We start from the raw sequence: 23,406 nt of genomic DNA on the forward strand, positions 1-23,406 counted from the left end.
TTCATATCACAACCCTATTACTCTTAACTTAATTATTCAAACAAAATTTCATCATTGGATGCTAGGCTTCCATGGTTAACTATGGATTATACCAATAGACCTTATCTTTTAACACTTATTTCATCTTTATCACTTAATATGTAAAGAAAAATAATACGAATAATCTTAAGAATATAATGCAACTAATGTCTAATTTTATCTTTCACTTTATGAGAGTCGATCGTTAAATTCACTCGAACGTTTATAAAGTTGTTCGACCTTATAGCCTACTTTCTGTAATAAGTAGATTATAAAGAATTTAGACGCTTATGTTGTTGAAAGGAATTTAAATGTTTATGTTAATAGCATATAATATTTTTTTTACCCTTGATTTTTTATTTTAGTTTTGTTTTTGATTTGATGTGTCAAAATAATTAACAATAAACTCTTTATATAATATTACAAATGTCTCTTCGACATAATTCTTTCATTAAGATACCATTTTATCTAAAAAAATCTACATTTTGTAAGACATAACTTTTGGATAAAAATATTATTTCAATAATCATCTAATGAAAAATTAATTTTTTATTATATAAAATATAATATTTGAATTATAATTTGAAATGATAACTTTTCATATTTAAATTTTTGAATTATATTATTTTTTCAATTTGTCTCATAATCTTTAGATATAATTTATTAGGAGATATAGCCATTCATATAAAAATTTACTTATAATCTAATAATCACATTATGTCACTTTCTATGATATAATTTTTGAGTTAAAATAATATTTTATTATATGATATAATCTTTAATTTTAAAAATATACCAATAACATGGACATGGGTGATTATCCGTGTAGTATTTGCTTTTTATTACCTTCAATCATGCTAAAAGAAACTTTAATCGGAAGTCAAACAGATTTCTTTTATAAAAAAGAAATCACAACCTTAAAAATATAGTCTAACATACGATAGGGGGGAATGATCAAAATCACGGTGGACCACTCAATATTTATGAGGAGTCACACCCGAATAACTCTCTTTGAGGAACATTCCTGAAATACTAGGAGCTAAAAAAAGGTATCGTAAATTAATAAAAATAATATTGATACCATACGGTACCATCAAAGGACGAGAATATGATCGAAAACCATAAAGTGGAAATGGAAAAGACACTAAAAAAAATACTAAAATTAGAAGACACGTTAAAGAATAAGTATTAGCCCTTCAAAAGATCTCCAAAGTGAATTATCAGCCGTTGATCTTCTATGCGGTCATCCTCCACACTTTGCCTGCCTCTTTCTGCTGATGTAAACGTCAAGCAAGTAGCCTCACCACAGCTCTCTCTCTCTCTCTCTCGAGCTTCTCATTTTTGGACCGTCAGTTCCTCATCACCTTCTTGGCTAGACTTCCCCAACTAGATATTTTATTTTTTTTTCTATTTTTGTCCATTTTTTAATATTAAATGTTGGTGAATTTTTTTAATAAACAGAGGAAAGTGACGGCTGAGAAATTTCCTTCAATTTTTTAGTTTTTTTAAAAGAGGGATAAAATAGATGGGGAGAGTAAGCAAAGAACAGCAGGTTACATGTTTACTGTTCGATGAGTTACCAGGATATTATATTTTAATAATTTCCCTTGATATAACGTAGTATAAACTTCAATTAACAATTGTCTTGCACTTTGAGACAAAATTGAGCACTTGCCACTTTATGTTTCAGTTTACGAAAGCATCCTTTCCCTCATTTTCCATTTTTGTCACGATAGCAGAGCTAGTTTAGAAACTAATTAAAACTTCATTATGCATAATCTTTGATAAATATATTAAGAGTTAGATCATGTCCAGTACTACCTTTTTAAGGATAATTATGTCTATATTGGCTAAAATCATTTAGACGTAAATTTTATTACTATAGTCAAATTTAGGAGTTTCACATAAATGCGATTTTATAAGTTTTAAATATTAGATATTATATTTTATAAAAATTTTAAATTATTAAAAATATTTACATAATTTTTTAATTATAAATTTTTTATTTTTATTTTAAATTAAATAAACTTTTATGATTAATGGTTGTTACTTGTTATTTTAATGATATATGGTGTTAACGTGATAAGTTGATACACTATAATAATTAGTTACATAATATGATAACACGATCATGTGATATTATTCATTATTCATATTAGCATCACATGGACATCAAATAACAAATGGTTAAATTTCAGAGTTTCACATAAATACAAAACAATTTTAATAGGTTTTAAATATTAGATATATTATTAAAAAATAAATTATTTTAAAATTTAAATAACTTTTATTTTTTTAATTACATTCAATTAAATTTATATATTTTTATTTTGGATCAAATAAGTTTTTATTATTAATAGTTGTCACTTATCATTTTTATGTCACATGGTGCTAACGCATTACATTGACATATTATGATAAATAGTAATATAATATAATAACATGATCACGTAATATTTTTTATCATTCACGTTAACTCTATATTAGTAAAAAATAATAAATAATATTTTAACTAATAATAATAATAATTTATTTAGTTTAAAATAAATATAAATATAAAAATTTGATTGAATGTAATAAAAGATAAGTATGCTTAAATATTACTAGTATTATTTAGTAAGAAAAATGCTGGAAAAAAGCTGGTTATTCCTTTCAAGCTATTTCAAAGTGGTTAAATGGTTGCAAATTTGCAAATGAATTACATAGAAAATGAAATTTATTTATGGAAAACATGCTTAAAATTCTTGATTTAGAGATATATACATTTCATTGACTTAAATTTTAATACATAAAATAACTAATCCTTTCCCATATTAAAAGCAGTTAAGGTCATCTTTGATATTTAAATGAATAGATTAAAACCTACCCTTTCTTTTTTTTGTTTCCTAATATTCTAAGTAAATTATTCGTCGTCTGTGAAGTTCTGACTCAAATATTATTTTTGTTTTTTCTATTTCAAAATTATAATTTATGTAAAAATCTCATTTCATTAATTTTATTATTAATTTATTTGATAAGTTTTTAGTTAACAATTATTTGTTTCACATTTTAAGTTACGTAATGACTGTGTAAAAACCATAAAAATTCCATTACTGAATTGATAAATGCAGTTAGAAGCAAAATCGAGTTTGATATGTTGGTGTAAATGAAGTTTAGATGGAATTTAAAAAACTGACAAAATTGATTTCAAAACAAGCTTTTTAACAGACACTATCTTTAAAACTTATTTTACCCAACCATTCGATATGCAAAAAGGAATAATATGAATAACCTTAAGAATACAATGAAGCCAACATCTAACTTTATTTTGTATTTTATGAGAGTAAATCACTAAATACACCAGAGAGTTTGTAAAATTATTCAGTCTTAAAGTCTACTTTTTATAGTAAGTAGATTATAAAGAATTTGAATGCTTTTGTAATTGATGGGAACTTAAGTGTTTATGTTAAGAGAACATAATATTTTTTCTGTTATTTTTTTTGTTATTGTCTTGTTTTTGATTTAATGTGTCAAAATGATTGACAACAAGCTTTTTATATAAACTTACAACTATCTTTTCTTCAAAGACACAACTCGCATTATTTTATCTAAAAAATATTTTTATATTTTTTAATACATAACTTTCAGATAAAATATTATTTCAATAATCATATTATGAAAAAAACTATTTATTCTATAAAACATAATCTTTGAGTTATAATTTAAAAATATAACTTTTTATATTTAAATTTTTAAGCTGTGTGATGTTTTTAATTTATCACATAACCTTTGTATGTTATTTGATCAAAAAATGTAATTATTTATATAAAAATTTACTTATAATTTAATAATCATGTTATATCATTTTATATTACATAACTTTTGATTTAAAATAATTTTTTATTAATAATATAATTTTTAATTTTAAAAACACACCAGCATCATATCATCCAAAAGAAGGGTAGGAAATGGACACGTGTCGAGAAAGCAACAGAAGAAGGTCGGTAGGAAATGGGGAATGATCACGGTTTCTCTAATCTCTCAGGAAACGAAGTTTCACACAGGGCGGTGGTGGTGCGCAAACGTGGTCCACGTAAAACGGCACCAGGTCACCTCCATCTGGTCCGTGAAACGAGCCGCGTAGAAATGAAATATTGAAAACCCCAAAAAAAAATCTCATTGGGTCTCTACGACCCGTTTCATTGGTGTCTTTCATATCCGGTTCTGACTTAGACATGTCTGAACCAAAGAAAGAAAAATGGGAAAATTAAAAACAAAACAATAAAAGAAAAATAAAAATCTCAACAAACCCGAACTTAACCAACCGGTAACCGGATCTCCCTGTGGAAGGCATTTTGATGCTGTTTATATACACAACTGGATTCTTGACTCCGTTTTAACCGGCTTAGACTGTTAGATATTTTTTAAAAAATTTTATTTTATTTTCGTTCTTTCTTTTTCAATACATTTTGCAAGAGCTAAAGGGCTTGTTGTCTATTTAAGGAACGCTTGGAGCTGTCTCTTATTTTTCTGATTAGCCTCGCTTTCCAGCTTCGCCGGAGCTTTGAACCGGGCTGCAAAAAAAAAAAATTCTTTTTTTATTCGTTAGTTTCCATCGAAGTCCGAACAAAAGAAATCTTAAGTAAGTTACTTCACTACCAATTCCTTGAAAAACGGTTTAATATTTTTCTAGGAATCTCGAATTTCATCGGTTCTCGTGTTTCGAGATCCGTTTTTCATGATAGCAAATGTGCTTTATAGATCCCAGTTTCTCGCTTTTTTGAGGAATTCTTTCCTTTTTTCAGACTATTGTTTCCGTTTGTTGACTTACAGGAATTTTTTTTTTTTGGTTCAGGGGAGAGTGAATTCAAAGAAAGGCAGGCTTTTTATTTTCCAGGATCTCAGGAAAGGATGAAGCTTTGAGTGAGAATGATTTCCAGCTAGCTTTTCAGTTTGTAAAGGCTCTGTTTGGCAGCGCCTTTCGAGAAGCCTAATTTCACCACCAAGCTTTAACAAATGGTAGTGAAAGTAGCAGCAACGGCGCTTTCGCAATGGTCACAGCCAAGTCTTCCTCAATCCCCATCTTCTTCTCAAGCTTTAGCTTCAGTAATCTCTTCACCTTCCCTTCCCAAACGCTGCCGTAGTGATGGTGCTCTTATTTTTAAGTCAGTTCAAAGACTGAACCGGTCGGCTCTGTTCGGTTCCCACTCCACCAATATTCAACGGTCCCGATCTTGCGAGTTTCTCAAATCAGGATCCCGAACTTTAAGAAAAGCTTGCAGCGCTAGTTTAGACGCCTTTTCGGATGAAGAATTTTCAAAAAAAATCCAAGAATTGGCTCTTAGATTCCAATTGTCAGACGACGATGGTGACACCAACAGCAAAAATACCCGAAATTCTTTAGATTCAGGAAGGGAGACGGGAGCCGTTTCTGATTCCAAAACCGATTCTTTGAAATTCAACGAACAACCGTCATGGTTAGAAAGAGGAGAAGAAATAATCCCATCAAGCATCGAACGTAAAGCCAACAGTGTTGATCTTCCGCTTTCGCTTCGAATTATAAAGAGAAAATTGCAATGGCAAGAAGGGTTTCGAGAAGCAGGGGAATCGGCTTATTGCTCAATGAAGAAGGCGTTTTCTTCAATGGTTTTTATAATCCGCGAGCTTCAGAGTTACATTTTACAAATGCGAGAGCTTTTGTTTTATGAAGATTTGCAAGGGATTCTTGTTAGAGTTCAGAAAGAGATGCACGCTGCGTTCGTTTGGTTGTTTCAACAGGTTTTTTCTCATACACCGACTTTGATGGTGTACGTGATGATCCTGTTGGCGAATTATTCGGTTTATTCCATGGGAAGCAACGCTGCTATAGCAGCAGCAGCAGCGAATCCCGCACCGGGGTGTGTTGCTTCTGTGGTTGAGGTTCAAGATCAGAAGAATCAAAAGTTTGATTCCTCCTCCATAAAGTCATTTTCAGTGACGTCATCAAGTGGAAAAACCACTTCGATTGGAGGAAACAATGGCGGTGGTGGAAAAGTTAGGCCAGTTGCTAGTGGCACAGACGGCGACGGGTGGTTTGATAGATCAGACCAGTTCAGAACCATTGTTCCTGACGGTGCTTCCCAATTATCATCTCCAGGAACGACAGGGGAAGCACAAACCGAGTCAACGTCAGGGCAAGTAACTAGAGAGGAAGAGCTAAGTCTTTGGAAGTCAATCGTTGATGAAGCTTCAAAAATGCAAGCTTCATTTAGAGATGAATTGCTCGATCGTGAAACAATTCAGAGATTTATTTCGCCTGTTATAGCAAAGATCGAACCGGATGGTGATTATGAAGATTATTTCAGAACTGAGCTTCTTTACCAGACAGGGTTGTCACAAGAGCCTAACAACCCTCTCCTTCTTGCCAATTATGCTCAGTTTCTCTACCTTGTTGCACATGATTATGACAGGTACAAAATCTTCACCATCTTTTCATTCAATTTCGTTTTGTGCTCTGTTTTGAGATGGCTGTCACTTCATCACAGTTAGCATACTATTTTGAGTTCTTATAACAAATTGGGTGTGTCTAGATTCATGGTGAAAGTAAAAATGGAGTCAAGCACTGAGCTGGTTCAGCTGAAACAGGAAGTGCAGTAATATCTATTTCTTGGCTTTTTGTTTCCGACTGCGCAGAAATAATTTTTTTATTAAAAATGGCTTTACCCATGCTTTGCGATGGGATTTTCTTGAATCTCTGGTTGAGGGGAATGTGTGGTGCAGCTTGATGGTTTGCCCGTTCATGGCAAATATGAAAATATCCCCATATACCACCTTTTGCTCGTGACCCTTCACGTGCTGAACAGGAAAATATCCCCTCGCATGCTTACAGCCTTAGACCTATATGAATTAATTGTTGCACATTGGACTTTTGACTAGGAAGATCTTTTCGTAACTGTGAGTTGATCTTTACTTTAGATGATGGAGATTACAGCTGTTTGACTAAGGGTTTTGTTTTGTTTTGTGGTTTTTGTTGCGCGTAAACAGAGCCGAAGTGTACTTCAAGAAAGCAATAGAGGTGGAACCAGCAGACGCGGAAGCATACAGTAAATACGCGACCTTTCTTTGGAGAGTTAGGAATGATTTGTGGGCAGCCGAGGAAACTTTCTTGGAAGCAATTTCTGCAGATCCCAGTAACTCTTATTACGCTGCAAACTATGCTCATTTCCTATGGAATACTGGTGGAGAGGACACTTGTTTCCCTCTAAGCTCTCCAGACACTACCCAAGAAGCTTAAAAACCCTTTAAAAAACACAAACAAAAAGAAGAAGATATGCATCAGAAACATAACCAACCAGAGCAAAAATCATATGGCCACGGCCCCTCTTTTGTTTTTTCCTTCTCTTCCGGAATTTGTTTTACGAAATAAGGAAAAAAAAGGGAAATAAGCAACCAAAGTATAGGAGAGAAAAAGAATTTTCTTGTCTTTGAAACTTGTGTTATATTCTTTAACACTAGTATTTCCATTTTAAGTGGTGTTGAGGCAACTTGGAGACGGTGGGTTGTTTGAGGTGTTTCGGAAGCAGGGTTTCACGTGAGGAATATGGGGAAACTGCATGGGAGGTGGCGACAGTTGGAAACTTGTTAAGCGCTCTGCGTGTCCTCCGCAGGAGCAGGCTGGTGGTCGAGAACTACACACGACAGTTGGAGTTTGGAGGAGGGATGAAGCTTTGATAAGCTCAGCTTGTTTGGCCTTTCTTTTTCTTTTTCTTTTTCTTTTTTAGGCACAGATCAAAATCATTGGTCTTCTTTTTGGTTTACACCGGAACACATAACGAATTGTCATTAGTTACTCTTTTTTTGTTAATATAAGAACCATTTTAAATTTTTTTATTTCTTTTACTTTACTTCAAAAAAAAAATCCGATTATAACAATATTTGTCAAATATGCTAAAAGGAACACGTGCTTCTTTTTGAGGTGCTATTACTTGCAAATCACTGTTCATTTATGATAAAATCATGCCGCCCTTTTAGGTAGTTGCTTAGCTTTGTAGTTACCTCCTTTATGCATATTTTGCTTTCCACTTTAAATCCATATTGGACAACAGTCTGTAACATATTTTGCCAGCTTAACGTCGATTAGTTAATTAATATCTAAATAAATGAGCAAGTTGTATTAAGTGGCTGGTACTAGAGAATAAACTGCAGTAGGAACTGATTCCTTTTGTCTGATTAGAGATCTTTCATACTTTTTGCAAGTGTAATTATTTAAAGGGCACCGGCCCTCGAGCAGTTGATTAGACCTTGACTAGAAGGATTTACTCATACTGGTTGGTGCAGCAGAAACTGCAAGAATAAATAGTAAAAGCTTCATGCTAAGCACAAGATGAATTGCATTTTGCTACTGACCAAGGGTAAGAACTCCATGCTTACCAGATTCAACCACGGCTATTTCGTACAAAATTTGGAAACTTTTGAGGCAAAAAAGGTACAAGAATTCTGCACACCAGCTTCACGGGATGCTGCAGTGGAAGTCACTACACCGACAGTAGCCAGGAGCAATGTCCAACTTTGATCCTATCTTTCCTTTTGATTATTCTAGAATTGTTGCAATACTCAAATATTGTCTACTACTTTAGAATCAAAATTGCTTTGCAGGGTCCTCACAGCTACTCTCTGCTGCTTTTCTTTCACAGATTTTCTCCATCTGATCCAAAGCTTGCTACCATTATTAGCAGATGGTGACTGGTAAAGATAATCTGTTGATCATTGGTAGTCCATAATACATGGACTATTCCGTTTACATGTGCGGTAGCCCTTCTTTGATCAAACACTCTCGTCGTATTGAAAGCTGCCATCGGTCGTTGCTTTTTGAAGTTTTTTCCTTTTGTCAAGCAGGCAACCAAATGGATGGCTCCAGGAAATTACGAAAGTTTGTTCTCGAACCCACGACCAAACGAATCGAGTTGATTGAAAGAGATTATATCCAATATATCAGCCATGCACATGCAAATGTTCATACAATGTTACTCCAGTTACTATTGGGGCTGTAATCTTCTCCTTGTCCTCTTTCATTGATTAATTATAGTAGTATAGACAAGGGGGAAAGAGCTCGACCTTTTCCTTTTGACCTTTTTTGGCTTCAGATGTATTAATATGAATGGACTTTGCATTAATAAACCCATTCTTCTTAACACATGGGGGATGATGCAGTGTACATTATGGAGCTCCTCCCTTTTCCTCTCACAACGCTTCTAGGGATTGAGGTTTGGCCAAAGCAGAAAATGACGATCTTTTCACGTGAAGGGATGGTGATGTTAAGCTACTCCCCATGTCTCTCCTTTTTTTTTACTACCGCCCCATGCCATTGCCAACCAACCTATATTAATATCTCCCTCTCTTTATTGTCTATTCTTATTTCAGTAGTTAATTATACCAAACCTAAAGAAAAAGAGAAAAAGAAAGCTGAATTGAATCTTTAGCTTTGAATAGTAAAAATAACAAAAAAACTACATATATATAAATCTAAATAACTTTGTTATATTGTCACGAGGAAAGTGTCTCTATCTCACATCGAACAGAAACGGGAGGTCCTGGGCTCTTTATAAGCGGGTGTGCTGCACACCCCTATAAGCGCGTTTATGGAGGAGAGAGTAATGATCCCGTGACAAGTGGTATTAAAGCGGACCGAACCTCGTCTGATTCACGCCAAACGCCTGGGTCCAAGAGGACTTAGAGTAGGCAGGGTTACCCAGGTAGGCAGGGTGGTCGACGGCAACGAAGGGGTTGCCAGAATCGGGTGAGAGAGAGTGTCACGAGAGTGTGCTGCACACCACTATAAGCGCGTTTATAGGGGAGAGGATAATGACCTTGTGACAACATGACTGGGTTTACTATTTGCTACCTTCTTTTTTTCTTTTTACAATTTATATGAATATATAATATAGAATAGAAATTTAAAATAACTTGGTCTCTAATTGATCAAGTGATTCTTTTTTGACTTTTTTAAATGAAACCGAGGACTCACACTAGTAAAAAATTGGCTTTTTTCGATAAAATATTTTGTTGAAAAAACTCAAATTTTCGTCGAAATCCCTCCTCTCTCTAACTCTTGAATTCCTTCAAACTAAAAGAGGGACTAAACTTGAATTGGGGTTCTGTCCTCTTATTATTTCACCTCAAAAACACTTTGCTGTGCTAAAAGGAAAAATTGACAGTTTATTTGTTTATTCTTTTACCATTAGCCTCTATTCAAACTATTTATTAATTTTCTCCCTCTCCCTCCAAAACTATTCAAGGAAATGTTAGATTCTAAGATGATTAAGCAAAAAGGCAATCTCACCATCTAACTAGAGCTAGGCCTCTCACATTTTCCCCTTTTCAGCTAAGTCTATTTAAATTGAAACAAAATGAAAAATATTAAGGATTTTGATCACCATGGGCTTCTTAATTAAGTCAGCCCATTTTAATAAGGGTTTCTTAATTAAGTCAGCCCATTTTCACAAATTTGAGGAGGGCAGAGTGGGCTAGGTTTCGAAATGATATGTAGGCCTTTGCTCCCAGCTCTGCAGCCCATTACTTGCGTGGGTCTTCCTCTCTTAATGTTTAATTTGCTACATTGAGCTTTTGGATAGAAGACCAATATTTAAATTGGTCGAATTTATACTCTGGTCTCAAGTAAACACTTTATCGTTTTAATCTTATTTATTAAGATCAATTTTGGAGAAGAAAATCATAAATAAATATAAATAAATAGAAAAAAGACAAATTCTACTTACATCGCTTGTGGTTTTAACTTTTCTCTTATAACACTTTGATTTCTTTTTTTTTTTCAATTAACATCATGTGGATAATTTGATTTTTGAAAGAGATTAAAATGATAATTTTGTCTTAGTAAAATTAAAAAAATACTCTTAAATATAAAAAAGGCTAATTTTGAACTAAGAGAATTTTGATAATTTTTTAAAATAAAATTAACAATTTAACTTTTATGGGAACAAAAATTATTTATAGGGTGCTAATTGAGGAAAAAGATATCTATAGAATATTAATAGAAAAAAAAAATTATAAGATCATATGTGAGAAAGTTAATATCACAAAAGGTGTAGTTGAAGTTAGTAAAAAAAAATGGAAAAGATATTAAATTAATAAAATATTCTAATATTTAACCAAATTCGATATATAGCTGTTATTTTCAAGAAAATGTATTAAGATATGGAGTTCAACTTTCACTTTCTTTAATCTTATTCATAGCTAGAAAAAACAAGAGTATATGGCGAGAAACTTAGTATATTCTTGTTTTTAAAAGTTAGTTTTAAACAAATTAATGAGAAACTCTCTTTCCATCTATTTACATTTGAGGATGGCATTCTTTTCTATTAGAGTTTACGTATTTTTAAATGTTGCGTAACACGTTATGATATACTTAACATGTTTATTAAAGGAATAAAATTAAAATTATATATGACATGATAGAATAATTTTTAACTCGTTTAAATTATTAAAATAATTAATTAAATATGTAATAAATGAGTTATAAATTTATATAAATATGTAATAATATAATTATTTTAAATTTAAATTTACTTAATTCTGTGTCACAGTTTATCTATCTTATTACCACACCGTATAAACAAATTTCAAGAAGATTATCTCCGTTAATTTTCTTTCGTATAGGAAGTTTTAAACAAACCATCCCCGCAGCAAGACTGGAATCCCATGTTGCTGAAATCTAGCAGATCGACGGTCAATTCACCCGTATCTTTGTCAGCCCGGATGTGCAGCCCTTGCCATTTCCCACACGTAAAAAGAACAATTAATGTCTGGAGACACATGAATTAATTAATTAATTAATTACCATAATTCCTTCAAAAAATAATTTTGATAATAACCATTTTGTAAGCCATCGGAAGGAGGATTAAAATCCAAGGCTTCAACTTCTCCCCGATTTTCTCACCCCCTAATAGTAATTCATGTAGCATTAATTCTCATATTTGAAATGGGCACCCACATTTTCTTTTCTTTTCTTTTCTTTTCCAGACCTTCCATTTTTGTCATTGCTTCGATAACCCCAAAACACCCCTTCATTGTATAGGCTTAAAAGCTTATACTTTAAGGGTTAGAATCGTCTTATTAATATATGATGGCATCATTCCAACCCATACAAAGGAGTAGGGGGAGGGCTCCCATCATCCCCTGCACTTAAATTTCTCACATCTAATTTACCATCTGATTTTCATTCAACACATATAGAACTTTTTTGTAAAATTTTAAGAAAATGATTAAATAATTAATTATGCAATTAATTGTGGGTTTAATAACGAACCCACTGATCTCTCCATCTCTCTCCTTTAACAATTTGTCTGAGAGAGGAAGCTCAGGAGTTACAGCCACAGGGAATTCTCAATCGTTGGATTGATCACCAGCTCATCAATGGTAATTTCGCCATGTGGCTTTTACCAAGGCTTGCTATGAGCTACTTGTATAAGCCAAAGTTAGAGTCTCTTCTGTCTTAAGCTTCTGTATGTGGTTTTCTTACAACTAGAAAGAAGAGAGAAAAAAGAAAAGAAAGAAAGAAAAGAACTCTTACTTAATTTTCTTCCAGTTTTAATCTTGCTCAGGTATCTCTTCATGGAAGGAGTGGGAGGAAGAGGAGGGGGCGGTGGTTTTGGTTATGGGAATTTACTGTCCAGGTCTTCTGTGTATAAACCTAGTCCTCCATTATCTGCTATAGACAGGTTTTTATGGGGTCATAACCACTCGAAGATCAGCAAAGGAACAGTTGGTTCCACGGATGGTTCGCTGCGTGGTTTCTCCTTCTCAAGTGATGCAATTGGTGGCTATGTGCTGGAGTTTCCTGGCAAAGTAACCTTGAGGAAAGCTTTGTTGACGGGCTTGTCATAGATGGGGGGAGCCTTGCTTTGACCGGTGACAAAAACCCTAACATGGAAACGAAAGAAGTGAAAATTTCGATGAAGAGTTTCCCTAAAGGGGTAGGGAAGAGAAACAAGAAAGTCGCATCTGCAGCTTTGATCAAGGGTCAGTGGACAGATGATGAAGACAGGTGATATACAACAGTTTGTTTTCTTTCTTTTTTGTTTTTAAAGATTTGGTTTCCGTTTAATGGTTTTTGGTGCAAATGATACTGAATTGTCCTAGGGTTTTTGTTTTGGTTCATATAATACAGAAAATTGATAAGGCTGGTGAAGCAATATGGAGTAAGGAAATGGGCACAGATAGCTGAGAATTTGGTTGGTAGAGCCGGAAAACAGTGTCGAGAGAGATGGCATAATCATTTGCGCCCTGATATCAAGGTTTCTCTTTCTTAACCTTCTTTTGTTTTTTATCAGTTTGAATCAAACTGATCAGTTTCTTCTTTACTTTACCTGGTTTTTGTTGTCTTGATTCTTCAAAAATACATCAAGATATCCGGCGTTTACATTTGGTGACTCGTAGATTTGATTCTGACAAACATATCAGAATCTAACGAACTTGAGTTTTTGACTAACAACATACTCCTCGGACGTTGCCTTAACTGATTTTGTCTGAAATTCTACGCATATTCAAACATCAGAGATTTTCACAAACCCCGAAAGATGTGCTTAAGACACAGATTTACGACACGAAAGGATCTTACATTTAGAGTTTTCTTTTCATGCGTTTTATGGTAAGAAAATTCCTTTTTTTTCTTTTGTAATCTCTCTGAGTTTGTTCTTGATTCTTCAGTTTGAAAGGCTTAAAGGCTTTTTGTTTGTATCTATAACTGTAAGTACCTTGGCATGCAAATCATATGGCGGTGGGTTCTGAAACCGTTTTGCCAACATCTCCCATTTGTTCCACCTTTAGTTCAGTATGTTCATTTTCATGTGATTTTGGAAACTATTTTTTTTTTTATATCAAAGCACCAATTTCGTCATAAAAGAGGCAGGCATTTAGCCTTTCCATGAGAAAGCTTTTTCATTGCCTTTATGGGTCCTTTCCTTTCGAAATGCAATCGCCAATTCTTGTTAATTTCATGGTGTCTTGTTTCAGAAAGATAGCTGGAGTGAAGAAGAGGAGAGAGTATTAGTTGAAGCTCATGCCAAGGTTGGGAACCGGTGGGCGGAGATTGCCAAGTTCATCCCTGGAAGAACTGAAAATGCCATAAAAAATCACTGGAATGCTACGAAGAGGAGGCAAAACTCAAGGAAGAGGAATAAACAAAATGATAACCAAAATGGCAAACCTCAGTCATCTATTCTTCAAGACTACATCAAGAGCCAAAATCTGAATAGCAACAACCGCAGCACCACCTCCATCACCCCAAGCAACAGCTCCACCACTTCCACCACCCCTTCTAGCTCCACATTCTCTGAAGACTTGTCCGGTCAATCCAAATATTTTCTCCCCGATCAACCGTCCAAATCCAATGATTCTCATCCTTTGATTACTCAAACATATGATGAGGAACTGCTGTTCATGCAAAACTTCTTTGCAAATAACAATAACATTCAACCATGCATTGATTATTCCCAAACCAAAGGTGCAACTGAGGTGAAGTCAGTCGTTGTTGATAACCTCAGCAAAGGTCCTTCAACCATTGACTGTTCTGGATTTATTTGTCAGGTAAACGGTGTTCAGCAGTGTAACCCAGCTGATCCGTTTGGATTCTCCTCTTCCATTACAAACCCAAACTTGTTGACCACTGGCCTTCAAGAACAAGAGCCTCGAACCACCTATCTGTTTTCCGACCTCTACCTGTCCCGCCTGTTGAATGGATCAGCAACCACATCTTCATTTTCCGCGGACTACGGCTGCACCAACATGACCACCGATCTCCAAGCTGAGCAAGCTTCTTCACATGGAAGAAAGGAGATGGACTTGATCGAGATGGTTTCCTCCTCTCAATTCTTCCGGTAGCAACATATGTTTTCTCGAACATTCCTAGCTAGTTATTAAAGGATGTGTGAGGGGATGGCATTGTAGACCATAAAACATATGAGACAAAAGCTTTCACTAATGGGTTTGGTTCTTTTTCACTCTAAAGCCATGGTTTGCGAACAAAAACTGACGCTTGCTACACTTTTTCAGCTTGGTTTGGTGGACTGCAATCAATTTAATGCGGATCCGTTTCTGCTTCGTCTTTTTGTTTAATTTTTCTCAAAGAAATGCGATTCTTTGACGCGTTCTACGTTGACCAAAGTTTCGGTTCGTACTTTGACCTGGAATTCCGAAATCGCCTTAATCTTCTTGCCTACCATTGCCGATGGGAATATTTGTCAGTTCAATGGACCCATAATTGTTATATTCCCTTCACATTTCGGGGCTGGCTGTCTTTCATTTTTCTTGCATGCAATAATTCTACTCTTACTCTATGTCAAACAAAGGAAAAAATCATTATGTTGAAGGTCCACCCCCTCCCATATTCCATTATCAACAGCATTCATCATTATAATTGATTGAAATCCAACCAATTAAGACAAAATTTTTAATAAATACTAGTAATAATTAATATATGTATATAATATATGTTCACATTTAGGTTTTTTCACATATAACATATATTTCGATGGAATTTAAATAGTTTATATATATAAGACATGGATGTAAATTTTTATTTTCATTCCATTTATCATGGAACTGATCAGTCTTAGTAGATGCATTTTTATTTTAATTATTGTCTTAACCTATTTTCTTTCACTAATTATTGATTCATTGGTAGCAAAAAGACAAAGGAGACCATCTACGAGAATGAATTTAATAGACAAAGTAAAATTTTTAGAATTAAATTAAATTAACAATGTAGTTATTTAATACTACAATTATATAAAGCATCAATTGATATTAATTAATATTCAATTCTAAGGTAAAATATATTGACACTCTCAACTTTTGGTTATAATTTAGTTTACAAAATCAACACTCAATCTAAAATATATAAAAATATTAATGTTTAAATATAAAATATCTAAAATGTCATTTTTTTTTCTTTAAGTCAACTGGCAACATTTCTTTATGCTAGTTGGCCACCTAGCAACTAAATTTACTTGGGCTTCCTTGGGAGCCTTGTGTGCTCCTTAGGAAACCCCAAATCGAGCTCCCTAGAAGCACTAGATCAATGCTCTCTTGGGGATGGAAAGAAGTTTTTTTGATAAAGACAAAAAATTTTCAAAATTATTATTTATAGTAGTAATTTTTAAAATTAATAAAAAGTAAAATTATTTTAAAAATATTATCACGTTATTAAATTAATAAAAATATTAACGATTTACTGACAATAGGACTTGTATATACAACGAAAATATTTTTTTGAAGTTGATTGTTCATTTTAAAAACCAATAGATTCATATGTAATTATGGTCAAAAGTCAAAAAGTTAGTGTATTTTATCTTAAATTATATTATATAAATAAAATATTAAATAAATTTAACTTAAAACTTTATTATTTCATATTAATAATTCAATAACACTAAATTATGTTGCATAACATAAAATAATGTAATAATAATAAGTAATATTTATAAATTCATACAATGTTAAATTTTATTGTGTAATACCAAAATATTCATTATATATTTTTCAAACTTTTATATTCTAATGTAACTATGTCTATTTGTTGATTTTGAAGTAGTTAATATTTAATTGAACAGTTTATAATTTACTAGTATTTTATACCAAATTTAATATTATTTTAAATTTATTAATTTAATTTATAATTTTCATTATAAAAATATACATAAATATTATTTTTTATATACAATCACTATTCACTCACTTATGACCAGTATCAGAAAAGAAAATATTGTATTTGAAAACAATGGAAGTAAGAACATTTACAGGTATTAAGTTGCACATTCAAGAACAAATAAATAATGGCCTAAATTCCGTAAAATTTTTTATTCCAGCTATATCAAGGGAATGACATACTTTCTGTCAGCTGTTTCCTCAAGAAAAAGAACATTACATGCCTTGATTTCTAACTTTCTGCAATTAACTAAAGACAGAACACATATATCTAAACATGACAATTATTCTGTTTACTAATGACCTTTTTGAATTGTATGTATGAACTTGTGATTTTCAGGCAGTGGTATTGTGTTAAAGTTTTGTGTTTTCTAGGACTTCAAAATGTTTTTTTCATGTCGTGGAAAACTTCTGGCTTTTTCCCAGTGTGACAAATGCAGTTATGAAGGTCATTTAGATTATCCTTTGACAAGGATAAGCTATCTGGTCGTTTAACGTGTGTATGTTTCTGGTTCTGGGATCATGACATTTTGGCTCTGGCAAAGAAAATTCCAGCAAACAAACCTGGAGCAAGCATACAACAATTGACATAAGATGAAAATCTGTGTTTGGTAAGTATTTATTCATGGTATGCAGAGTCAGTTAAAATCATTACCAAAAAGTATGCTGAACATGTTTGGTATACTGAGTGGAACTTTGAACAACACGATACCGGCAATAGAGATGGGAATCTTGTTCAAGGAACCTACAAGGCTGTAAATCAAGGATATCATGTCAGCGGTAGTATGATTATCATGTTAAAGCACAAACAAAAGAACACACTGCATAGCATAGAAGATGAGAGTGGCGTGCAAATAAGGGAACTGGAGACTGATTACGACATATACACACAAGTGATTCAAAAACTACAATGTTATCACAAAAAGTGGGAGCAGTAGCAATCTAAGCCTTAATCTTCGCTTCCCCTCAGGAATTCCTCGAAAAGAGATCATTACTGGCCGATGGATTTTAATCAACAACTATGTACTTCCTCATGCGTGAATAAACTAGATGGAACTATTGCTATGGACTAACACAGATACCAGTTATTTGCTTACCACGGAAAAAATGTTCACTAAAAAGTGGATTGATCTATACATGAGCATAAAGCATATTAGCAAAGCCATATAGTTTATCTTCATTTGCACTCTTGTTAACGTTCCTTGAAATCCATGAGCCAGTCTCTTTGACATAAAAACCTAAGAGGCACAAATTTCTTAAGGAGAAGTTGTCTGACAATTTTGAGTTTAATCATACACAAAATCAAATACCTGTAAGTGGTTGGGCCAGTTTGATGCAAAAACCACATGGAGGTGAAGCTAATGGCAAGTCCAAGCAATCCACTAGCTGTTGCAACAACCCAAAACATTGGCAATTTAACTACATCGCTGCAAATCAAACCTGCAAATCTTAGAATACAGAAGATGCAACTTGCAAGATGAAAAACTTGTATGACTGCAACAAAGTTAAACCTTTTAAGATGTTCACTTACACATTTATCACATATTCCCATTCATTTAAAACAATAATCAAGAAGATGCCAAAGGGTAGAGACAACAAATTATTCAGCAAAACCATGGACACTTCATTAAGTGATCCTGATTTTGTTGTCTGCTTAGCTTTGCCCATGACATGCCGCAGAGTAAGCTGTCACAAATTACAAATGTTGCTCATTAGTTGGTAATCATAAAGATATAAAGAGATCTGCATGAAAACCATGGTTCCCATAGTCAAAACTAGAATTACAGATGTCAAAGTTAAACATCACGAATAGACTAAATAGTGAATAAGTGTTCGATGCATACTGAGTAGCCAGCTGTTAAGATGCAATTTAGAATCTGCCAAGTATATCCTGTGGCATCAAATGAGAGATCTGTGATACCGCCACTGACAGCAGAGATAATCTGCAGAACAAAGACACACATAATGTCATTAATGATAGACTTAAAATTTCTGAAGAGGAAAAGTTAAATTCATCACCATAAGAGGGTTGCTTTTTGATTTTTTGGGGAGTTGATTAACTAATTATGGAAGAGTGTTGACTTGATTGGTGCATTAAAGAATCAAATGGTGGTCATTCACATTTGCCTCTCTTGTGTCAAATGCATAATAATTTCTGTGTTTCCCCGATAAAATCAACGCTACAAGCACAGCTAAGAAACTAAACTTTTAACTTCTTATTGGATATTTTCCATATTTTGAAGATTCTGAGAACAAAAATTAGTTCTGAAGTTGGTTTGTGCTACAACAAGGCAATCACTCAAAGTCTGTGGACAGGAAGAAACTAGCATACAGTCACACGGAGGTAAAATAAATGGTGTTTTCCCTGAATCTGATAACCTCAAGGAGTAACTTTACCATCATAAACATTGCTGTCCACACTTTCTGATTTTGACGTTTTCGAAAGACATAATATTCTCCAATTGCTGTTAAAATATTCGTCATGTTCTTCAGAATGGTCACCATTGCTATATTTATGTATTTCAAACTGAAATGAAACATGCACAAAATGTGTATGTTAGGAGTCCACTTCTCCTCACTTTTGGCCTATGTAATAAAAAAGGAATACGCTAAAGGTGCAGCCTATATCATACCTATACATGCCTGATACAAGCATGCCAACAAAGATAATATTCACAGGGATCCATACCCTGATCAGCTTCCAAGTGAGCTTTTCCACTGAAACTGCTCTACACAGACCCAATATGGCAACAACTAGACAACTGATCAGATTCTGCAGTGCAATACAGGAAAAGAATGAACTTCCACCATTGACAAAGCTCTAACTGTTCACATGAAATGTTCAAAAATGCCTAAAGAATATGCATGCCTTTTAGTTACAGTGTAATGACAGAATACAACAGAGAGAAATTTGCTTATGACACTCATGACAAGACCACTTTGCATACGTTGAACGCTATTAAGCTGGTGTGCTAGATAGATTTACATACTTGATAAAACATCAAGGATATTCCTGCATTGAAATTATAACTTGAGAGAACAACTTTATTCAGCAATATCATGCTGCATGAAGAAATGCAGTAGGCTGTTCCAGACAGAAGAGGCCCAGATCGTCTTCCAAATACATGTGCACGTTTTTCATTCCCATCAAATGGAAGATTGAAACCGTCACCAATTGCTGCTCTATTCCCTTTAAGAAACCTAATTGAAGAAAGTAAATGGATTTTACACATTATACTGAAGAATCAGTGATAAATACATCAAATTGACTTGTAAAGTATAATAAGCAAAGATATAAATTAAAAAAATTCAAATGCGTGTCAAAATCAAATTAGCAAAACTAACATTCATGTGGGGATTGAAATACACCACACACAGGAGAGAGCAGTTTAGAGAAGAATTAAAAGTAAAACATTAGAAGTTGAAAATGTATTTGGTTAATTGTACCTATCACTCAATGTTCCAGGCTCAGCATTTGCAGTGATACTGTTAATTGACCTCCGTCCTTGCTGATGGATACTGTTCAGGATCTCATATACTCTATTAACCTTTTCTTCTGATGTCACCTTCCCGTTCCAAGAGGTTAATTCTGATTCCTCAGAATCATGACAAACAACCTGATCTAACTTGATATTTGACATATTACTGACCTGCATATGAGACAAAATAAACATAAAATTCGGAATAATCAGCCAAAGAGCTCCAAATTGCTACTGCCAAAAGTTCAAATGACAATTTGCCAAAGAAGTGAAACAATCCTAAAGCATGAATAAAAACTATAGTAGAAATAAGTTACTCCCTCAAAGATTAGAAAATTGTTGAAACTTCAGTGCAGCAATAGTGCCTAAAGTAGAAGCTTTGCAACAAAATTCTATTGCTATCTCTATCAATATTCAGATATGTAAGTGGGAAACACGAAATTGTGCTGCTTTTGTTACTATAATTTTTGCCTTCCACAGTTCAAATAGAAAAAGAAAAAAACTTTCAATTTAAGGCAAATTAAGCCAAAGCATTTGCAATTAGTCAATTCGACTAATAATCCATGTTCGCAGAAAGAGAAAGTTTTCATCTTTGTTTGTAACACTTATTGTAATGCCAAGATTTTATGAAATAATCGGCAAACAAATAAGAAAATTAAAATTTTAAACATAACCCAAAAACAAGAAGATATTACCAATTTGATTGGTACCCTTCAAGCTTGAATTTGGTATCTAACCCGATTGGCAACAAATTACAGAGCAAAGCCCCGAAGAAAAAGAGAATAATAGGAAAAAGAAATGATCAGAGCATGATCAGTTAAAGAAGCCAATCAGACGCCTTGGAAATGAAAGAGAAAGCAACCCAGAGTCCCAGAGGCAGAGGATCATGCAAAAGACGTGAAAACTGAAATTCGGACTCCTTTTAGATTGCACGCAAAGGGAAACTAAAAGAGGGAGATCCAAAAGTAATGAGAAAGAAAAGTTTTTGAAGTTGTCTCAAGTTGGCAGTTTAAAAGCATTGTGAAATGAAGGGTGAGGGAAGCAAGCAGAGAGCGAGATTCCAGGAATGTTAGAATTTGAATAATGGATTTTGGAACAAGTCCCGATGTTTTCCAAAGTCAAATGTCGTCTGAATCTAGCCATTAAAACTGAGCAAACGAACTGAATTGAGAATGGATTTTTCTGTTGATGGTGCAGCCTTGAACGTGTTGCTGACTAGGTGTTTTTTTGAATCTTTTGATCCGTTTGCGCGGACTATGTGCCTTGCTTTTTGGCACTACAATGGAGGTGGGTCGGGTTCCCGGATTCTCCAATTTGAAGCCCAATGAATTTGAGCTTTGAATGCGTGATCAGTCCTACCAAAGCTCAGTTTAGTTATGGGCCCATTGAGCTCAAGACGGCCCAAAATAATCCCATTCAGGAGCTCGAACTTCGCTTCAAGTTGTAACTGAGTTTGGCATCTTCTTTGTTTTTCCATGTTTCGAGGTCTACTTCAAAAAACTGATTTGGGGGCAATCTTCTCTAGAAAACTTTCATGGGGTCCAGGTGAACTGATTAATGTTACCCTTTATTATAGAACATTGCCCTAAGTGTAGGACCAAGGAAAAGACTGCAGGGTGCTGGGTGCTGGGTGCAGGTGCTGGGCCATTTCTTCACGAACTTTTGCAAGAAGACGTAGAAACAGGAACTGATATTTTGTTACGACCGCAGCTGTTTCTGCCAGGTAAATGGGTCTTGACTTTCAACTAGCACCGAGTCGATCATCAGATTTGAAGGACTGGGAAAGAAGAATTACACCGGTTTAACTTGGTGATAAAAGTAAAGCAATCCATGAGGGGTTTAAGCTTTGTGGAATGAAACGAGTTTATGAAGTTTGTCCATGGATTGATTTTGGGATGTGATATCTTAAATATCAATTCTCAATTTCAGCTGTCATTTCAACTCCACATAACATCAATTCTCAACTCAACTCAGCCTGAGATCATGTGTAAGGAGATTTCAAGTTCAACTCTATATTCATCTTATTTGAGAAGAATGTTTGTCAACATAAATTTATTTTGATAATTGGGTCCTTAGAATGAATGCGCTTCAGAGCTTTCATCCTAACTACGTAAACAAAAGGAATTTCTACTTGGAAAGCATTTCCCCTGCAGAAAACCTAGTAAGGCTGCAGCAGAGAAGCATATTCAGAAGGTACATTTACATTGGCAAATTTGTATATCAGATGGAGCAGCCTTGGTTCTGAGTTGAATTCACTCTTTCAAATTATAACAAAACGGCAAAATAAATAGACTGTAAACTTGAAATTAGATCTAACAGCATACAAAACTGTCTTATATAAATATAAATACAAAAAGAGAGAGAAAAAGAGCTAATAATCTGATCCAAACAGAAGATTTACATCACATTCTCTAATACACAAGTTATCCTAACTAACACAGCAGGCATATTCTATCATAGCATCACAGCACTCCCCATCATTTGGTTAATTTTGGCTGTAACCCTTTCTTGTTTTTGGTTACAAGCAGCAAAGGTAAAAACCTGTCAAAAAATCATACGTCATCGACATTACAAACACATCTGCAGGTGACAAAATTTCCCCAATCTCAATATAATTAAATAAGATTAAAAAGTCAAAAAAAAAAAAGGAAAATCAAGGTTAAGACAAAAGAGGAGAAGGAGATTACATACATGCACTCTCACACTCAAACAGTGTACACAATCACAAAGCAAGGAAGCACAGCCCTCGGATTGAAAACCAACAGCTCTTCGTCATCCACCTTGGTCTGTGCCCCACTCCCTTCTCCCCTCCCTATCACCGAATCAAACCCACCATCCTCCTTGTCTATTTCTTCCCCTTCCGATCCGACCCGACCAGCCACGACCCGGCAGACCAGCATGGCCCGTTTCACGTTCATGAACTTGAATTCTTCCTCGACATCCTCAGGGATCGCCACGTGTGCTCTCCAGCTCGTAGATAGCGTGGGGATTCCGTCCATCTTGGGTGAGAAACCAGACTTAATAATCCCACAGATGCTACAATACTGCTGATTGCAAATGCTGGAACTCCCATTAAGTCCCAAATCACACATGAAAGTTGAACAGTAAAATCTCAACAGCTCGTTCCCATCAGCTATGCACCTCTCGTCTCGTCTTCCTATACCGTTTCTTGCGGCTTTGGCTTTGACAAGCTCTCTGTACTCTTCGAACCTTGCCAGAATCTTCGGGCTGT

The 23,406-nt window shown here is 34.2% G+C and overlaps 4 protein-coding genes across 5 annotated transcripts in view; 2 read left to right on the plus strand and 2 right to left on the minus strand.

The window, feature by feature from the left end:
- Nucleotides 1-4,462: 4,462 nt before the first annotated feature.
- Nucleotides 4,463-7,866, plus strand: LOC110412509 (Tetratricopeptide repeat (TPR)-like superfamily protein). The gene is made up of 3 exons (XM_021423050.1): nucleotides 4,463-4,639; nucleotides 4,853-6,446; nucleotides 7,021-7,866. Exons 2-3 carry the CDS (start codon nucleotides 5,014-5,016, stop codon nucleotides 7,268-7,270), a joined length of 1,683 nt encoding a protein of 560 aa, XP_021278725.1. The 5' UTR covers nucleotides 4,463-4,639; nucleotides 4,853-5,013; the 3' UTR covers nucleotides 7,271-7,866.
- A 4,553-nt stretch (nucleotides 7,867-12,419) lies between these two features.
- On the plus strand, nucleotides 12,420-15,007 carry MYB119 (myb domain protein 119). Its single transcript, XM_089782919.1, is given in 6 exon segments — nucleotides 12,420-12,466; nucleotides 12,594-12,825; nucleotides 12,828-13,036; nucleotides 13,160-13,286; nucleotides 14,005-14,572; nucleotides 14,606-15,007. Coding segments are annotated over 6 exon segments (1,449 nt in total). The 3' UTR covers nucleotides 14,872-15,007.
- A 1,825-nt stretch (nucleotides 15,008-16,832) lies between these two features.
- Nucleotides 16,833-21,351, minus strand: LOC110412477 (GDP-mannose transporter GONST2). Of its 2 annotated transcripts, XM_021423011.1 has the most exons (10): nucleotides 20,870-21,351; nucleotides 20,143-20,345; nucleotides 19,686-19,896; nucleotides 19,329-19,468; nucleotides 19,093-19,222; nucleotides 18,540-18,638; nucleotides 18,227-18,381; nucleotides 18,006-18,122; nucleotides 17,351-17,448; nucleotides 16,833-17,259 (listed from the first exon to the last, which is right to left on the minus strand). In XM_021423011.1, the coding sequence occupies exons 2-10, from the start codon at nucleotides 20,334-20,336 to the stop codon at nucleotides 17,216-17,218; spliced, it is 1,188 nt and encodes a 395-aa protein (XP_021278686.1). In that variant the 5' UTR covers nucleotides 20,337-20,345; nucleotides 20,870-21,351; the 3' UTR covers nucleotides 16,833-17,215. The 2 variants fall into 2 exon arrangements, with proteins under 2 accessions (XP_021278686.1, XP_089639010.1); XM_089782884.1 differs by lacking the exons at nucleotides 19,093-19,222; nucleotides 19,329-19,468.
- Nucleotides 21,352-22,439: 1,088 nt separating this feature from the next.
- The window catches only part of LOC110412432 (zinc finger (C2H2 type) family protein), a 3,138-nt gene continuing 2,171 nt past the window's right edge, over nucleotides 22,440-23,406 (minus strand). Inside the window, exons 3-4 of the mRNA XM_021422965.1 lie at nucleotides 22,866-23,402; nucleotides 22,440-22,715 (exon numbers count right to left, since the gene is read on the minus strand). Coding sequence (XP_021278640.1) covers nucleotides 22,880-23,402 — 523 coding nt within the window. The 3' untranslated portion in view covers nucleotides 22,440-22,715; nucleotides 22,866-22,879. The remainder of the gene's footprint in view (nucleotides 22,716-22,865; nucleotides 23,403-23,406) is intronic.

This window comes from Theobroma umbraticum, unplaced genomic scaffold (genome assembly GCF_002168275.2).
Source record: "Theobroma umbraticum cultivar Fairchild unplaced genomic scaffold, ASM216827v3 scaffold_95.0, whole genome shotgun sequence".
NCBI lineage: Eukaryota > Viridiplantae > Streptophyta > Magnoliopsida > Malvales > Malvaceae > Theobroma > Theobroma umbraticum.